This window comes from Limanda limanda, chromosome 5 (assembly GCF_963576545.1).
Source record: "Limanda limanda chromosome 5, fLimLim1.1, whole genome shotgun sequence".
NCBI lineage: Eukaryota > Metazoa > Chordata > Actinopteri > Pleuronectiformes > Pleuronectidae > Limanda > Limanda limanda.
The window spans coordinates 22,505,890-22,523,945 of NC_083640.1; the positions used below are offsets into that span (position 1 = coordinate 22,505,890).

The 18,056-nt window shown below is 41.2% G+C and overlaps 1 protein-coding gene across 1 annotated transcript in view; it reads right to left on the reverse strand.

The window, feature by feature from the left end:
- The window catches only part of si:dkey-215k6.1 (transmembrane protein 132C), a 150,266-nt gene that overhangs the window by 42,585 nt on the left and 89,625 nt on the right, over window positions 1–18,056 (reverse strand). Inside the window, exon 5 of the mRNA XM_061071928.1 lies at window positions 14,134–14,329. Within this exon, the coding sequence (XP_060927911.1) occupies window positions 14,134–14,329 (196 nt within the window). The remainder of the gene's footprint in view (window positions 1–14,133; window positions 14,330–18,056) is intronic.

The following is an 18,056-nucleotide window of genomic DNA, read 5'->3' on the forward strand; positions in this document are numbered from 1 at the left end:
GTGTTAACATGTCAAGGTGAAGAGACATTAAAAGTGGGTGTGTAGAAGCACAACAAAGTGTAGTGTGTGTGTCTGATGCAGCACATTTTTTTTCACCTACTTCCTAAAAAACTGGTTCTCATGGTAACTGCTTATAAAAATATATAATATAATGATCAAAAAATGATATTGATGACATCATGCGCTCTATTTCGATGATCTAAGCTTAAGCCTGTAAAACAAGTGCATTTAGCATGTGTCTGAAACCACTTTGCTAGTGAAACATGCAATAAACCACTCAGAGTGCCACCTCCAATTCCCTGTAAAAGTCAGGCACCAGCACCTTAGTGGATTGTTATTATAAGGACACATTTGAAAGGTAGTCAGAGAGAAAGCTTCTCTTTTATGTGAGTGTATGTACACTGAGCTGCTCCCCATGTAGTAGTCATAATGCAGCCTTAAAATCACAGGGAAATACTCCTCCACTTATTTCAGACCAGGGTTCTGTTAGTGCACAGCTCAGTTGCTTTCCGCTGCAGTTAAAGGTCCAGTGTGTAGAATTTAGTGAAATCTAGTGGTGAGGTTGCATATTGCAGCTAAATACCCCTCACCTCACCATCCACTTCCAAACATGAAGGAGAACATGTGGAAACCTTCACACAAACTCAAAAGTGTTTAGTTTGTCCAGTCTGGGCTACTGTAAAAAAACATGGCGGCCTCCGTAGAGAGGACGTGCTCCCGATGTAAATATAAAGTATTTAAATATAAAGTGCTCATCTAGGGTATAGAAAACTACAAGTTAGATGAAACTCACCAGTGAAAACATCACTAGGATTATTTTATATTCAGTTTCTTCCTATAGATCCCTTTCACTTACTTCTTACACACTGAACCTTTAACACACCCGTGGGAGCTTCGATGGGAGCAAGTGCATTCCCCATATGAACTATGACAGGATGGGAAAAAGAGCTGAGTCAGCCTGAACCAAGCAAGGACCCAGTGGAGGTCCCGCTGCTTCTGTTTGTTCACCTGATTAATGCGCCGCTTGTAGCAATCTGACGTCTTGAGGATCAACTGGTGAGGAGCCTCTTAACCTGCCCTGCCTGTTGATTCTCCCTGTGCATCCCCCCCCGTCTGCTAGAGCTGCACCACTCTTTGTTGCTGAGGTGGATGAAAACTAGTTTTTGACTCAACAAATGAGAACAATTCTCTACTTCACTGAAAGAAAACAACAAACACTTGGTGTCCTGCTGACTATGTTCTGTTGCAGCCTGCCAAAAAGACAGGAAGTCGTCACAAGGCTGGTCAAAGGAAGGACTGACTAAAGGGATGGTCGAAGAGAGAGAGAGAGAGAGAGAGAGAGAGAGAGAGAGAGAGAGAGAGAGAGAGAGAGAGAGAGAGAGAGAGAGAGAGAGAGGAGAGGGAGAGGGAGAGGGAGAGAGGGAGAGAGAGAGAATGAAGGAATGACTGAGGAAAAGAAGGATCATGAGGTCTGAATACTGAGGAGGGCGAGGAGGTGGGAGGGAGACTGATGAGGGAGATGACAGCTGGGCTAGCTGCCTAGACAAGATAGAGGTTTGGACTCTGTGTGTGTGTGTGTGTGTGTGTGTGTGTGTGTGTGTGTGTGTGTGTGTGTGTGTGAGTGTGAGTGTGTGTGTGTGTGATATGTCAGGGATAAATGGCTATTATCACTATGACAATGTTAATTACAGCCAGACTATTAGGCCCGAGGAGTGTCGGCTCATTTATTTGGCTGCAACAGAATTGTGTGTGTGTGTGCTATAGTGTGTGTGTCTACGCCATTTTTTATACTAGAGAGTATATAAGTGTGTGTGTGTGTGTGTGTGTTTGTGTAATAGTATCAAATCTATTTGTTAGACAGAGTAATTACTTCAGGCTCCGGCCAAACGCTGAAATGTTTCTTGTGATCTATAAGACTTCAGACTAATCATTACTAACCGAGCGTGTGCCAAATTCCCACTCTTTCACTCAGAGTTATTTTAAGACCTTTATAAGCCGTGCCGCTGTCCCTGTGGATTTTAGAGAATATTAATGCAACGTATCCACGATTTTCTATTCCCACATTTTCTTGGGAAACACATTGATTGAGTTTCGATCTGCTTTCACCGCACAATCACACCTTGGAGTTGCATTTTGTGCACTTTAAATGCACAAAAAGTATAGGAATGTATATTTGCCACGTATAAGTATGGATAAAAAAAATATGTGTGTGGGTTCTGAGCAGCATGTTAGCTGTTCTTCTTCTGGACAGAGGTCTCACATGTTGTTCCTGGAATCTGCTGCAGCATCTCCCAGTTTGAAGTGTGATTACCACCATCACCACTGCTGCCTTCACCTTCCACATCTTCTCCAGCTCCTCTTTCAGTTCCTCGGCAGGTCTCAAGCCTCTCATGTTACATTTTGATGCTGCTGTCGCTTGGGATCACTACATCTACCACAACAATATCCAGTGGGTTAGCCATCTCTAGTTTACGTCGTACAATGTACCAGCCTGCATATCACACCCCTGCATATGAATGTAGACATTTGACTTCCATTCTATCTTCCATGGTTCTCTCACGGTAATTCCTCCACCAGTGAATTGTGTGTTCTTTCATAACACTGGCAAAATCAAGCAGACAACAGCTTCATTTTAATTATATCAATTGTTTTGTGTTTAAACAAGTATTCCACTTGGCGTGTTTGTAAGAACAATGCTCTGTGTGATATGTGTGGGAGTACAGGTTTGATGAGCCGAGGACGGGAAGGTGTTTTTTTTAAGCTACACTTCATCCTTGTGTGACAAATTCAACCACACACTCTGTGATGAAACATGTCCAATTGATGACTTCAAGGTAATGAACATGCAGCTGGTGGGTGGACAACACTGTGAGGCCGTGATTGTTTCAAGTCGGAAGCAAGGTATTACTCAAATTTAACACACATTTAACACACATTTAACACTCACACTGTAAAAACAGTAGCTGCTCTGTAAGTTAAAATCAAAGAGATAAGACACATAATCTCTGCTTGCTCCAAAAATAAAAGGTTTAATACATGTTTAATACATTTTTCTATAAGATGATTTCAGTCACTAACAAAGCTCTTATGAGCTCTCAAGTTTTCTAGTTTCTCTTTCTAGTTTATTCTCTAAGTACATTTGATTTTATGATTTTAACTTTTACTAGTCCTTCACATCACATTAGATTGAGCACTTATTCAGAAAGATGATAACATTTGGAAGTTTGACATGAGGGATGAGATGCATTTAAATATTTTAAGTATGATTTTGAATGGGGCATATCAAGGGATAACCCATGAACGCGAGAGTATTACTTGAAACGTTTTAAAATTCCACTTACAGACTGTTAACAATGTTTACGGACAAATCTGAACTACTTCCTGTCCCCATGTCTCCATGCATAGCAGAGTTGTATTCAAAATAAAATGCACCATCTCTCCATCTGAATTTCATCTCATTGTAATCTGGGCGTTAACTGTTATTTAGAAAAAATATTAATCAAAGATTCAAGCAAACAAATGAAACGACTTAACAGACTAATCACAACATTTACTGCTACTTGAAAAATTGTATTATCTTGTATTTGATTGAATGTTATTGCAAAGTTAAAACATTTTGCTCTATTATTTTTCAGAAACATATTTCTGTGTAGTTGTGCCACAGCAGTGATCCAGAGTCAAACTGATCAGCTGAAAGTTGTTAGATAAACTGGAGATCAAATCCCACCCGTCAGTCACTTATCCTGAGTTTCCACAGCCTCTCTGTATCTCTCTCTCTCTCTCTTTAGTGGCTCTAATGTATTCTAAACCTCTTCACCTCTACCGCCAATGTCGTGCTCTCCCTCGCCGTCCCACCTGCCTGTCTGTCATGATCCTAATTGCTGCTGCTAACGAGATGCTAACGAGCCAGTGGGGGTATCTGGGAGTCAATCACCCTGTTGCTGGGGCAATTATCGCACGGCTAACCTACTTCCTTCCTGTCTCGCTGCCAGCACGATAATCAAAGGTTGAATCGCCTGACAAACACACACGCAAAAAGGCTATTGTGCGCACAAACACACCTGTGGACACGAGTGGTAACGGGGCCAAATGGATAAGTGGTCTCGGGGACGGCGTTCCAGTTCGCCAGTGGTGATTATGCACACTGCTAATTAGAGCAAGTAATTAGCCAGGGAGTCGGGCATTGTTTGAGCCTTTCCTCCAACACAAATTATCAAGGAAAATATAGGTGGAAATAATATTGAGTCTTTGTGTGTATGTACACTGGGTGAGCAGTTTATTAGAAACACCAGACAAACACTGGATTGGGACAAACTTTGCTCACAAACCAGCCGGATTGTTGTTTGTGGCGTTGATTTCAGATGCTGCTGGAAACATCCCTTTGAGATCCGGCTCCATGTTCACACAACTGCTGCTGATTCGTCTGCTGCATATCCATGCTCACAATCCCTTGTTATACCAAATCCCAAAGGTCTGTCGGACGTATTGGATTCAGATCAGGTGACTGGGGAGACCACAGAGGTCCTGACATGATGCAATATCATGATGATGAATTCTGGAGATAAATGCATACGAATGGTCAGCAGCAAAACTCCTGCACAGCTTTTAAACTGTGTCTGATGAGTGTTATTGGGCCCAGTGTGCCATGAAGCACTTCCCCACAGTAACACAGTCCAGCAGCAGCCTGGACTGTTGACACAGAGGTCAAGTCAAGTTCTGACCCGTCCATCTGCAGCCTGGGGCAGAAATCGAGAGTCATCAGTCCAGTCCGGTCTCTGTCCCACATTCAGAACCACTGAGATCACATGGATTCACCCAGTCCAATGTTTGATTAACTGCAGCTCTTGACCGGATCTTTTGAATTGCTCCACTGCCACATGATTAGCTCGATGGAAATCTGCACAAGTGAGCAGGTTTACAGGTGTGTGTGGTGGGTGAGTATATATATATATACAATTCTATGTGTATGTGTACTTGTATAAACACGTGTAGTTGCAAAGTTTTGTGACTGAACCAACTTTAAATAATCATATCAGCAATAACCGATACTTTATAATTTAAGTGTTTTATTAAAGTTAACCTGCAAAATTATCAAAGTTTGACAAGGGAAGTACTTACCCAATGTTTTATTAAAGTTCTATTATATTATTATATTTGTTTTTCAGTATTCATCGAAATACAATTACATCAAATGAAGTTTACAGTATCAACAAAATTGGTTAATTTATCATCTGAAAACATTTATTTCCAAAGGGATCCAAATTAATTCAACACTCATCTTCTTCCGTGTTTGTTGATCCAAAATGAAACTTGTACTTCTAATGCAAATATATAAAAACAGATAAGCGTCCGCTAAATGCCTGAATAACAAAAAGTAAAAAGAAGCTGACATTTGTTTTTTTCTCGTCACAAATTAAGGAAATGTATTAAAAAAGCTGAGAGACAGAGGGAAACAGAGGAACAGAAATGGATGAATGGAGCCAGAGAGGAGCCAGCGGTGAGGGAGGGACGGGAGCAGAGATAAAAAAAAACAAGAAATTGAATGGAGGGAGGGGACAGTAAAAGGAGGGAGTCATTTTGAACAGTCAAAGTGAGAGAGGGAGAGATGAAGAGATAAAACACGAGGGAGGAGGGATGAAGACGTTTGGTAGATATGAAAGCTAACAGCCTATACACACACACACACACACACACACACACACACACACACACACACACACACACACACACCACTCTTGCTAAGATCCCAGGGAGAATTGTACTTTCAATTTCAAGACCCCTAATTGCATTAGAACTGCCCTGCTCTCGACTCCTCTCGACTCCTCTCTCTCCTCCTCTGTCTCTGTGTCTCTCACTCCTCTCTCTCCTCCTCTGTGCGGCCCAGGACGTCCAGGGGACTATTACATGCTGCTCTGCACCTTCACCAGCCTCCCCCCGCCTCTCTCTCTCTCCGTCTCCCTCTCTCTCCCTTCTGTGTCCACTTGTACCATCTTAGCTTGTCTAATTTCCTCCTTTTCGTGCTCCCCCTCTCTTTATTTTCCCATCCTTCTCTCCCTTTGACTCCCCCTTCTCGCTTCTATCAATTAGTCAGACCCATCCCGCTCTTTTCTGTCTATTCTCTTTCCTTCCTAAGTCTATCAATTTAACACCCTCCCTTTCCCCTTTCTTCCTACCCCCCACCCCCATCCTGCCTATTTTAAACTAGTCAAATTGTTCTTTCTCCCCATTCTCCCTCTTTCTTGTCGTCCGTCTCTCTGTCTGTTTCTCGCCCACGTCTTTCCTTTGTAACGAGGCTGATTTCAAATAAAGCAGGTTTTCAGCTTCAACTGGGTTAGAGTGACACTTCCTGTTTACCATCTCTATCCATCTCTTGCTCTGTTTGGAGTTTGTTTTAATTTCCCATCGACCTCACCTTCTTATTTATTACCTCTGAAAAGGAGGTTTGTGTTTTCAACTCCATCCTTTTCTTTGTTTGTCAGTAGAATTACAGAAAAAACTACTGAACGGATTTCCACCAAACTTGGGGAGAGGGTTGGAAATGGGCAAAGAAAGAATCTGGATAAAGGGTTAGATCCAGAATTTTCACTTTCTTCGTGAAATAGGGTGTATTTTGATAGTTTGTTATCATATTTATGGGACTTATTTCTAAGAGAGTGTGCAATTTGATCTGGATCCAAACAAAAATCTGGATCTAGTGCATTTAAAAATGGTTTCATATGGGGACTGTTGGGCTCTACTCTGCCTTTCTACTTCCAGTTTTTATCATTTGATTAATTTGTGAGACGGCTGTTGACCCAAATGCTGCAAAACGCTGGGACCATAAACAGTTGCTAGTCTTAACTCTGAGCCATTACCCTGGTGGCACGACTCCCCGCCCCCCCCCTTTAGCTCTTCACGTACACTTGAGAACAGCACTCCAGTCTCCAGCTGCACCACAGCTGCTCTCACGGCCCATGAGGACACTGTGGTTGGACTAAGCAGCTCCCGGGTGGGATTAAGTGTAACTGAGCATGAAGGAGGCTGTTCTCACTTTGTGATTTCGTTGCAGTAAAAGAAAAAAAAAGAAGCAAAAGTCAAATCAGTAAATCTTGTCAGAAGACGAGTATTTAGTCTCCCTCCACTTGTCATTTTGTCTTGGTTTATCTCTCCTCATGCTCTGGTGCTGCTTTCATTTTCATGCAGAATCATCGATTTCAAGTTGGCATCGAAACCGCAAACTGAAGTGGGTGATTCCACTGTTTTTAGTTTTCTCCCTCAAAAGGAACTTTTGTTTTGTTTGGATTAAAAACCTGCATATATTAACCAGACTGTTGCTCAGGAAGAGTTATTCCTCACTGTTTTTGGACTGATAACATTTTATATAGTAATAGAATTTGAAAAGAAAACACGTTGCTTTTGCTGGTTGACCCTTTAGAACCTAAAGAACCCAAAATTCGACTTTGATTCACAGAACACGTTCATGTTTTTAACTCGACAAGACAGAGACATCAAAGGGGATTAACTTTTCATTGTGTAAAGTCAGACAGAGAATGTTGGAATAACTGCTTACAAACCGCAGCATCTAGTTTTCTTTCATCCCACTTTCAGAAAAACTTGAATTCCTGCCTCGTGTACAAAATAAACAGTAGTTGTGCGCTGATACAGGAAATTTAACATAACAAAGAAGATAGAAATTGCATTTTTATCCAGTTCTTCCACCCACCAGTGTTGTCCTCACAAAGTTCTGTCAGCTTTTGTATATCTACTTTTCACGACTATTTTGGTTACGTGTGTTATTGTTACGGCTACAAAGAAGTAGAGATTTTTTTATTTGCTTTGCTAAATATACAATGAGTGACAAGGAGGATGCTTGAAGCTGACTGGCATTTGCATTAAATCAGGCAAATTTCTTGTACAACTTTAAAGTTTAAAGAGGAACCAAAGCTTATTCCTCTCAATACACTGCGCCCAGAGCAAATGTGCCTTTATCTCGCTTGTCTCATTGACTTTGCATGAATCTACTGCCTTTTTTTAACATTTACTTAGAAAGTATCGTGCCCTCCTTCAGCCTTATAGCTTTTGTCATCTTCTTACTTACTTCTAAACTTATTTTTCTCGCTTTAAACACCCCCCCTGCATCTTCCTTTTTCTCCCTATTGCTGTTGACTGATTGGCGCAAACCACAGTCGCTTGATATGGAAATGAACCTGCAGCCCAGGACACGCAAGTTCTCAGTGACCCAAATACATTCACACACACGCATACACACAAATACACACACACACACACACACACACACCCACACATATAAAGGGGGATGTGTCATGTGTGTTGATTAACTTGGCATTCGCAGGCCGGTAACAAGCAAATACTAAATGTGAAGAGAAGCAAGGGCCCGGGTGAGGAAAAGCAAAGATGAAAACTTGCAGTTTTTTCTGCAAACTGTAAAGATGAATACAGTGGTGAGTAAAGAGGAGACCTGCAGGTTAATTACAGGAAAGGGCCCACAGGGGAGATTTCCTCTGTGTGTGTCCTCTGAATGAATATTAGGAAAGCTATTGAAGCAGTCGAACAAAATTGTATATGTCTAAATATATTTATATAGGCAAGTTATTGATTTTAACGTTGTGGCTGATCCGTCCATGTTCACTAATTACCTTTAAAAGACAAATGCTGCTCACAGACGGTGTTAAAACAAACTGAGACGACCTGCAAAGAGTTTTTGTTGGATCGATTCCACGGTGTCCTGCTTAATATCAGTAAATCAGCAGGCTCAGGTATTTAGACTAGTGGCGACGTGCACACACATGTGCACAAGCACACACATAAAGCAAATCAGGGAATTCAAAAATAAAAGATTGAGACATAAAGATTAAAAAGAAAAAAACTGGTAGAGGAAGAAAATGAAGTTTTTAATAAAGACAATGGTAAATTAAGCTTGAAAACTGTGTGTGTGTGTGTGTGTGTGTGTGTGTGTGTGTGTGTGTGTGTGTGTGTGTGTGTGTGTGTGTGTGTGTGTGTGTGTGTGCATGTGTGCTCCCCTCAAGATATTATTAACTATTTAGTTTCCTCTTCCTACACATTGACTTCCTTTTACAAAAAACAATCAGAGGAGGCAGAAAAAGGACTCACTTAGCATAACTAACACACACACACACACACATACACAAACGCACACACACACACACACACACAAACACATACATCGAGAGGAGGAAATTCATAGGCATCTTCAAGCTACAAAGATAAACAAGTGTTCCAATTAAGAATTAATTACAGAGCAAAGCCTCAGAGAGGTGAAACAGAGGAAAGAGGGGGCAGGGATGAAGGAGAGAGAGAAAGAGAGCAAGAGCGAGAGAGGGAGGAGGAGACAGAGAAGACAAGATGAGGAAGAGGAGAGGAGAATTTAAAGCGAAAAGGGGGTGACTCAAAAATGAGTGAAAGCGGTGAAAAGATGATGAGAAAGAGTCAAAACAGGGCAAAAACAAAACAGGAGGCCAGAGTGATAAAAAATAAGTCCCAAAAAAATCAATTCAATTTTAAAACAGTCGAGACAAGAACAAGATGAAGAGGAAGAAAATAAGTTATTTTCTATTGTCTTCCTCATCTCCCATTTTCCACAACAGAAGATGAGCATATAACCAAAAACTTGCAAAGATGAAGATAATGGTCACAGGATTCAATATCATACCCAATATATCCATAATAATATATTCAATTACAATATAAGGTGTCAATAATCATCTCTTTAAACTTACAGTCTAATGTACTATAATGCTGCTGATTCAATACAAAATTAGAAATGACATGTCTGTGTCTGTCGCTCTCTTCTCTCAGCCTCGCTCTGAGAGGGAGGAAGCAGCCTGGTTCCAGAGGTGTGTGATGGGGCTTGAATGGAATTTAAAACAACATTATTACTGATCCAATTTATCAGCTGCTAAAACATCTCTGAGAGCAGGGAAAGAATAGCAGGTACATTTCTGACCTCCCTTTTCATCCTGCTCTCCCCAGGCTACTAAAGATCGGTGGTTCTGTCCCTCTTTCTCTTTTCATCTGCCTCCATTACTTTCCTCTTGTATTTTCTCTTCAGTTATAGACCAGAGATGCATCTTCCTGTAAACCAGTCCGAGATTCATACACCGAACTTTTTTCATTGTCAAATAATCACAACGTCAACACAAACACAAGATTCTGAACTGAGAACACAGTGTGTCGCTGTCCATGGTGCTGAAACTTGGACACTTTCAACCATAGACTGAATATAAGGATGCATCTCCACTTCCTCCTGTTTAAAATTAAGTTAAAATATCCTAAACATGGCTGCTGAGTCAAATACAGTGATGATGTGGACCCAGGGATGTTTAAACAAAATCCCATCAATGTACATCAGTGTGATAAATGCTATCTAGAAAAAAATGATTAGATATTGACTTTTTATTTGGTCCATGTCCCCTCTGCTAACATGGAGGAGGTTGCTGTTTACACACAGCTGTCATGTTGTCCATCTTTATGTAAAGTACATGCTCTTAACACTGCTGAACTTTGCCAATTGGATCAATGAGTACAGAGAGTTAGACAACAGCCTACGTGTGAGATATGATCTTTTTTCTTGAAGCCCTGTGGCCAGATGGTTGTGTCGGCACAACATTTTCTCAATGAAAAACGTTCTTTGTTTCCTGTGTGAAACGAACACAGAATTAAATTAGAGAAGGTTTGTTGGAGTTAAATAAGAAGGAAGCTTCTCACTGTGAAAAGCACCAAGCTGAATCAATTCTGTTCAGTGACGAGCTGCTGCCACTCACACACTGACTCCCAGTCTACTTTTCAGAGTGGGGAGTTTCACCAATCTGAAAGATTCAAAACTTCATCTGCATAAAAACCTCTGTTTTGGGAGGAAGTGACAGGAGCGGCAAAGGAAATCTGTTACAATTACATTTCTGTTTATTTTGGTGGTTGAGGGTTAGAAACTGAGGTCATACATCACTTAGCAAATATAGTTCTAAGTTTCTGATGGGGATTTTATGGACAAGATGTATTATAGTGTCACTGACTTCAAATGAATTAGGACAATGCACATGAAAACATAGAGAATACACTCAATGATATATTTTATTCTAATTTGAAATCACGTATTCCTACTCCCTCCTACCTCCCCTCTTCCATTTCTCCTCTTCTCCTCTTCCTCCTCTCCTCTCCTCTCCCTCTCATCCACAAGATTAAACCTATTTTTCAGCCCCCACATGAGACAAATTACTGCTAATAATCCCTCGTTTCCTGAAGAGGGCTTCTTTCTTTCCCGTTCAGCCAAGAGACCGGCACCTTAATGGATGTGCCGAATTAGGAGGAAAATGTCAGCGAGGGCTTGGTAATGACAGGCGGTGTTCTGGTTTTCATTTTTGCCTCGTAAAATAGAGAGAAGACCTATTGCACTGCCACATCAGTGCTGTTGATAAGCTGACTTGTGATTTGGGAGATGGTGGATGATGGGCTGAGACAGAGCTGAAATCACTCACACAGATCTGACAGAGGGATTACGTTTCAAAGCCGAGTGCTCCGGATGCTGCTTGGTTTTTTTAGGCCGTTTAAATATGTAAAAGCTGCAAAGTTCCCGCATCTTTGTAACATGGTGGCACTTGTGATGTTGCGTTTTTGTTCCAGTCGCCAATTGAGGGAATTTGCTCGAGAAGGAGCGGGACTTTGTGAAAGCTTTCACATCCAGCCGCTCTTTGAAGATGCCCGCTCATAATTTCCCTCCTTTTTTCGTTATTCTCATATAAAATCCCTGAAGAGCCGGAGCTTTCATCTCAGAGACTTATCACACAGACCTCTGTCAGCAACACCTGGTCAGTAGTTCTGGTAAACAAATCAGGAACCCCAAATAGCTTGTAATAGCAGCCATTTCTGGATGCTTTTACCCAAAGAGGAGGCAGAAAAAAGAGATGGAGGCAGACAAAGTGAGGCTGGGTGTTTTGCTGTGTGTATATAAAGACATTTCCACGTACGTGTGTGTGTTTCTGTGTGTGCACGGCTTTAGAAGTATCAGAATAGATGTCACCATTAAATTAGGTTTATATAAAATAACAAATGTGTTTTGAAAGAAACAAATGGCAGAGTGGCGTTAAACTTCATAAGAAGTTACTTTCGATACGTTTTAAATGTATTTATATTTGACTCAGTGGAGAAAATACCTCCAACAAGGCCCAACACCCCCCGATGTGAAACCACATTTAAATTCAATAAATGTGGATTTTTATTTAGATCTGCACCTTTTTTCACACACTCATGAATATCAGTCCCCTAAACATGGTGGATTTTTTCATTAAGAGCCATAAATGATTTCTTGAGAAAACTACAGGTAAAGAAAAAATACTCCACAACCAAATCTCACCCGTCCACCAAATTCTGGGGAAATCTGTCTAATCGTTTTTGCATAATCTTGCCTACAAACCAAACAACAAAGAAACACACAGGAGAGAAAACGCACTGGTAACAGCTAAATTAAATACAAATGAATAAATCAAAAACTCAAGGCTCACACTTGAATTAGTGATTTTATTGTATTAACCTCAAGAAAACAAATATCAAAGAGCAAATAACTGAAAAGTCCCTTTGACTAATTGTATTGGTGTGAGGAATGCAGGGGAATGAGATGTTAGCATCACTCGTCCCTCGGCTCCGTTCACGCTGCCCCATTGAAGAAAAGCAGAATCCCCAAAGCAGCACGGTTTGAAATGATGGCTCCTCTCTGTGTGAAAGAGACGGGAGCTGCACAAGCCCTGAACCAAATTGAGTTTTCTCACTGGGGCTTTGCTGTTTGAAGGAGGGCTATCACTGGCTCTACCCCAGTGGTAATGGAACAGGGAGCATATTGAAAAGCATCCTCCTTCTCCTCCTCCTCCTCCTCCTCCTCCTCCTCCTCCTCACTTTGTAGGTTTCTCTGTTTAGGGATGTTTCAGCTCTGCTTTGTAAACGTACAAAACGATGGTGGAGTATTATTATATTAACTGATTAGAAACTCTACAGCATCATGAAGACCTGGACATAATTTTTATGGTTTGTTCTGTTTTCCAGTCAGACGGCTCTAAATTCAACTTCCTGACCTTGTCAAATACGGGGAATGTTGATGACAAAAATGCAAAATAGTCCAGTAATTGCATATATTTAATTGCATTTTATAAAATTACATGTTTATTTTACTTGATAACTGTTTTTCTTCCATGTGCTGTTGCCATTTTCAATTAAATGAAAAATGAAATTTTCCCAGTTTAATTTAAGTGATTTGCTTTCTCTTACAGCACAAATGTAGAGGGAAACAAAGATAAAGAACCAAAAAGTGTGTTTCATCATTTCAGAACAATAGATGTTTTGAATCTGCTGGACTTATAGACTAGTGTATATAAATTAGATGCCATGCACTTGGAGATTAATGAACCGCCACACTGATGTTGTTAATGTAATCACTTCATTCCCTTTTTTATTCCACATATGCAAAACAAATAACTTCATTTGAGATTTTAATTCCTTTTGTTGTGCAGTAAACAATTTTTTACTGAGGTGTTTGTGCTTTTAGGTTCAGTCACTGAACAAAGGGTAAAACTAAAGGATTTGGTTCTATATGGAAAACAGCCTTTTAGGACCTTTAGGGGCAAACGTGTTTGAGTCTCAGCAGGACACCTGACAGCGCCACGAACACACAGGAGAAGAGGTGGAGCACGAGTGAAGGTGTGTGTGTGTGAATGTGAGTGGAGGGTGGCAGTTGTAAATGTGAACCCGTGTGTTGGCATTTGCATGTGATTTGAGCAACTGTCGATCTACATGCATATGTATATGTTCTTTACCTGCGTGGCTGTGAGAACAAATTTGCGAGGCTGCTTGTTATGAAACCTGCTGTGTGTGTGTGACCAGGAGGCCTGTAGCAAGGAGGGGGGGTAAACAAGCTGACCTTTACAGCTTTGATCACCCTGAAGGAAGGGGGGGGGGGGTCTGGGCGTGTCAGCAAGAAGGTTAGAGCGAGGAGGGAAATGGAGGGTTGAAGATGGTGTCAATTCCAGGATAAGGAATGTTTGCTGATACCCAGCAGTGCACATTTCAGTCAGTCAGCATCTACGCTGGCAGATATCTGTATCTGGGCTCATCTCTCCAGTCATCACTTACCTCAGCCAGCGGCACGATGCCCTGTATGTCGGCGTTGCTGATGTAGAGGTGTGACACTTTCTCCGTTTGCCTGGAAGCCGTCTGGGAGCCGGCTGGGTACTCCACGTTCCAGTGGAGAGTCTGGGTCGGCACCAGGTTGATCACGTTGTCCACCTCAAAGTACAGCTGCATCACCTCGTAGGCTGGACTCTCCAATCTGCAAAAACAGATGAAAAGTGATATTTATAATGCTGGTAACACAATGTGGTTATATAAAGACAATTTGAATCTAATACAACGAGAAGAAAAACATTTGCTGACATCCAGGACTAGGAGGAACAACAGATATTTGTTATTTCCGAAATACATTCAGCAATAATAACTAGAAAGATTGAAAAGAAAAGTAAAGACACATTTTAAGACTTGCAAATGGATTTTAATCCCGCCCAAAAACTATATATTTTGTAATTAGATATTTTAATAAATATCTAGTGGGTTAATCACCATTATGCTGCTTTATGAATTTGTGTTTGCATCTCTCTCTTTCTCTCATTTGATTTTATGTGAGTCTAATATCATGTTATTCATGTTTACATTGCACATTTTGGTCTTTGGCACAGACAAGATTCTGCAAATGTTTCAGAGACAGGCTTTATTTTCCAGTAATACGTCTCAAGCAAATAATAACTTGCCAGTGACTCAAAGTTGTTCGAAGAGGTTGCAAAGAAATTCTAAATCATAGAAACACATATATAAATAATCAGTAGGTGACATCTCTAGAAACCACTTTCACATTCAGTCAAACTTTCTATCTTGGAAACTACTGTAACTTCTAACTAACCTCTATTCTCCTATTCTGATCCCCATGTACAGGAAGTCTGTCATTTTGACACCTTGGATTCCTGCTGCACATTGTGCCCTCACAACTCTGCAGACTGTCATTACCTGCTTTGCCTCTCTGCCTGTCAGGCATCCTGATTCCATCTGTGAATCACATCCCTTTCTAAAATTTATCACCACGGGAGATTCTTTACATTTCCTTTTCCTTCACTTGAGACAGCGGCGTTATCTTTGGAGTTGTTGTTGTATCTGGACGCCGAGCCCCCGGAAAGTGAAGATTGTGATCAGATTCAGAATAAATGACTGAATTAAAACTTAACTTTCCTATTGTGCCACTTCACTAAAACCTTTCTCTGAACCTCTGAAATGTGCCAGCAGATATCAGTGAAACACACACTCACAATTCATATTAAGTGCAACACACAAGGTCTCCTGGGTGAGATCCGAGAGATAAACAGACGACTGTTTCACAGCATCAATAAAGGAGCTCTGAAAACAATTTAGATATAGTTTAGCAACTGAAAAATGTCTGAATCCATTGATATAAATATATCCCTGTCCCTTGCTCTCGCAAACACACACACACACACACATACACACAATCTTGTTGTTCCACTTTACGCCTCGTTTACACTAATGCGGATATTTTACTAAACTAACTTTTTCCTTTGAGCCTCTCGCCAAAGTTCCGATTTTCAAAAACTCTGCATGCACCAGAAACATCAACAACAATGACAATTATACACAGGTTTACTTTTCCTATTGGGATTTAAAATATCCTTGATTTTGAGTTTTTTGTCAACGTGCTTATTTAAGCGAGTGAGATTTTTCAAATTCATCCACCACAAAGATATAAAAGCAAGACCATCTGACCGCTCTTTTAAAAAGTGAGGGCCGACGAAAATGTCCTCACTTTTTTCAAATTGTCCTCACTCTGTTAAGTACTAAAACATATCTGTAGAAGTACACACACACACACACACACACACACACACACACACACACACACAGCAGCTGGTGGAATATGAGTTAGAAAGAAAGAAGGAGAACATTAGCAGCTGTAAATTGATTTTCGAGTTTTACAGCTCGGTTTTACAGACACGCAGGCGAACGCACACACACAGACTCTGGTTTAAGGGGTGAGAGGCCACGACAGAGCCAATTGCTGAGGGTCTGTGATATCTGGTGTGTGTCTGTGTGTGAGTGGCTGTGTCAAGGGAGAAATGGGCTGAGCTCCGCGTTGCTCGGATAGATTAAGGACAGAGAACTGATGGATGTCAGCTTCCCTTCACCTCCTCCAGATCCCTCCATCATACTTTCTCTTTTTTCCTCGCTGCGTCTCGACCCTTCTGTTTGCCTCTCTCTGTTTCTGTCTTTTACCAAACGACCAGTCAGTGATACTTTATCATCTCACAAAAAAAATCAGCTTTTTATGTAAGTCCATGCCAAGCTTTTTATAATCGGTGCCAGATAAACCCCCAACCTTTTTTTTACAGCCGTACTTGACCATTCACACTCTCATATTTCAGAGGGCCACCATCACAGAAGGTCATCATGCTCCTCAAACGCAGCGTCCTCCCAGTGGCTCAGCTTTACCAAGTCTTTGCTTTATTTCATGCGTTACTGTCCATTAGTGAGCTGTGACCAGCCGTTCCATTCTATTGGCACCCAGTGACAGAGGGAGATCCGCAGAGAGAGAGCGAAAGTCCAATTCCTTAATAGGATTTTGAAATTGACCAAGTGAACTCAACCAAATCCTGAAATTAAACACAGCTCAGACTGGACCCAAACTCAAAGGATTTATTAAATGTGCATGTTGCTGATATTCATCAAATAGTAGATTTTCAGCTCAAAGAAAATAAGTTGTGTGATCGCTCCAGTATTCAACGCTGCCTTCATACACCGAGGACAAAAAACAAATGTACGACGAAAATAAACACGTGTAAAAAGTCTAAAACGACAGAAACGGTCTTTGAAAAAAATGTGTTCACCGTTCGGTTTTCCTAATAGTTCAGTTCATGTCCTTTCCAGTAACATGGAGGAGACGAGCCTCGGCCGCAGCCAGCCTGTCACGTCGTCCATCTTTCTAAACAGCCGTTGGTTAACATCAACAATGCAGCCATTATAAAGTGTAATCAAGCTGCGGATGTTTCACTTAGGAGAGACTTTAATTGATAATACATTTTTATCGCCAGGCACAGAGCAGAGGAGACGATGATGTGATATAGACGAGAGCGTGTTGGGATGTGAGAGACGGGGTGAGGCCGTGCGTACAGAGCAGGAACCCCCCGAGGGTCCAGACACTGGTGGTGGTTGGGATCCTGAAGGTCTGAAGAGGATGATGGATGGATCCTGCTGGGCTCGACCAGGGCTTTGGATATGAAGACTGGAGGTGATTGGGGTTGGAGGAGGGGTCACGATGAAATGACAGCTGACAGCGAGCGAGAGGAGAAGAGAGTCAACAGCAACAACCCGATTGGCTGAGGGAGGTGGTGGTGAAATCTGATTGGATCACTGGAAACCGTACAGGAGGTCGTTCCTGCCGACTGGAATCAGACTTTTTTAATTCACCTCCACCGGAGCTGAACTCAATGAATCATTTCTCAGGAACGTGGACATAGAAACTTTGCACTTTGCCCTCCCCCCCTCCCTTGTGCATGAGACAGGCACACTACTTACATTTTACTTCTATTTAATGATTTCATTCTTTACAAACTACTGCAGCTTGGTTAACTATGTCAGGGCTGCTCATTATTTAACTGTGTATTTTAATGATCTGTGTTTCTGTAACTGCTGCCATGACAAATACATTTTGCTTTGGGGATTAATGAAGTCATCCATGCATCCATTTGTCTTTCTTTTTATCTATCCATCCATCCATCCATCCATCATCCATAGGATTTTGTGATTTGCAGAATGATACTTTTAATATGTAAACACCATTTCCTTGAATCATTTGTAGAAAACAATAACGCTTCCTAGAAAAATGTTTTTCCTTGTTTTAGTTGTTATAGTTGTATAGACAGAGCTGGTTTATAAGAGCTGGAGCTTCCCAGTCATAATTAAACCTTGGATGTTGATGTGATGCTATTTAAACCACTGAA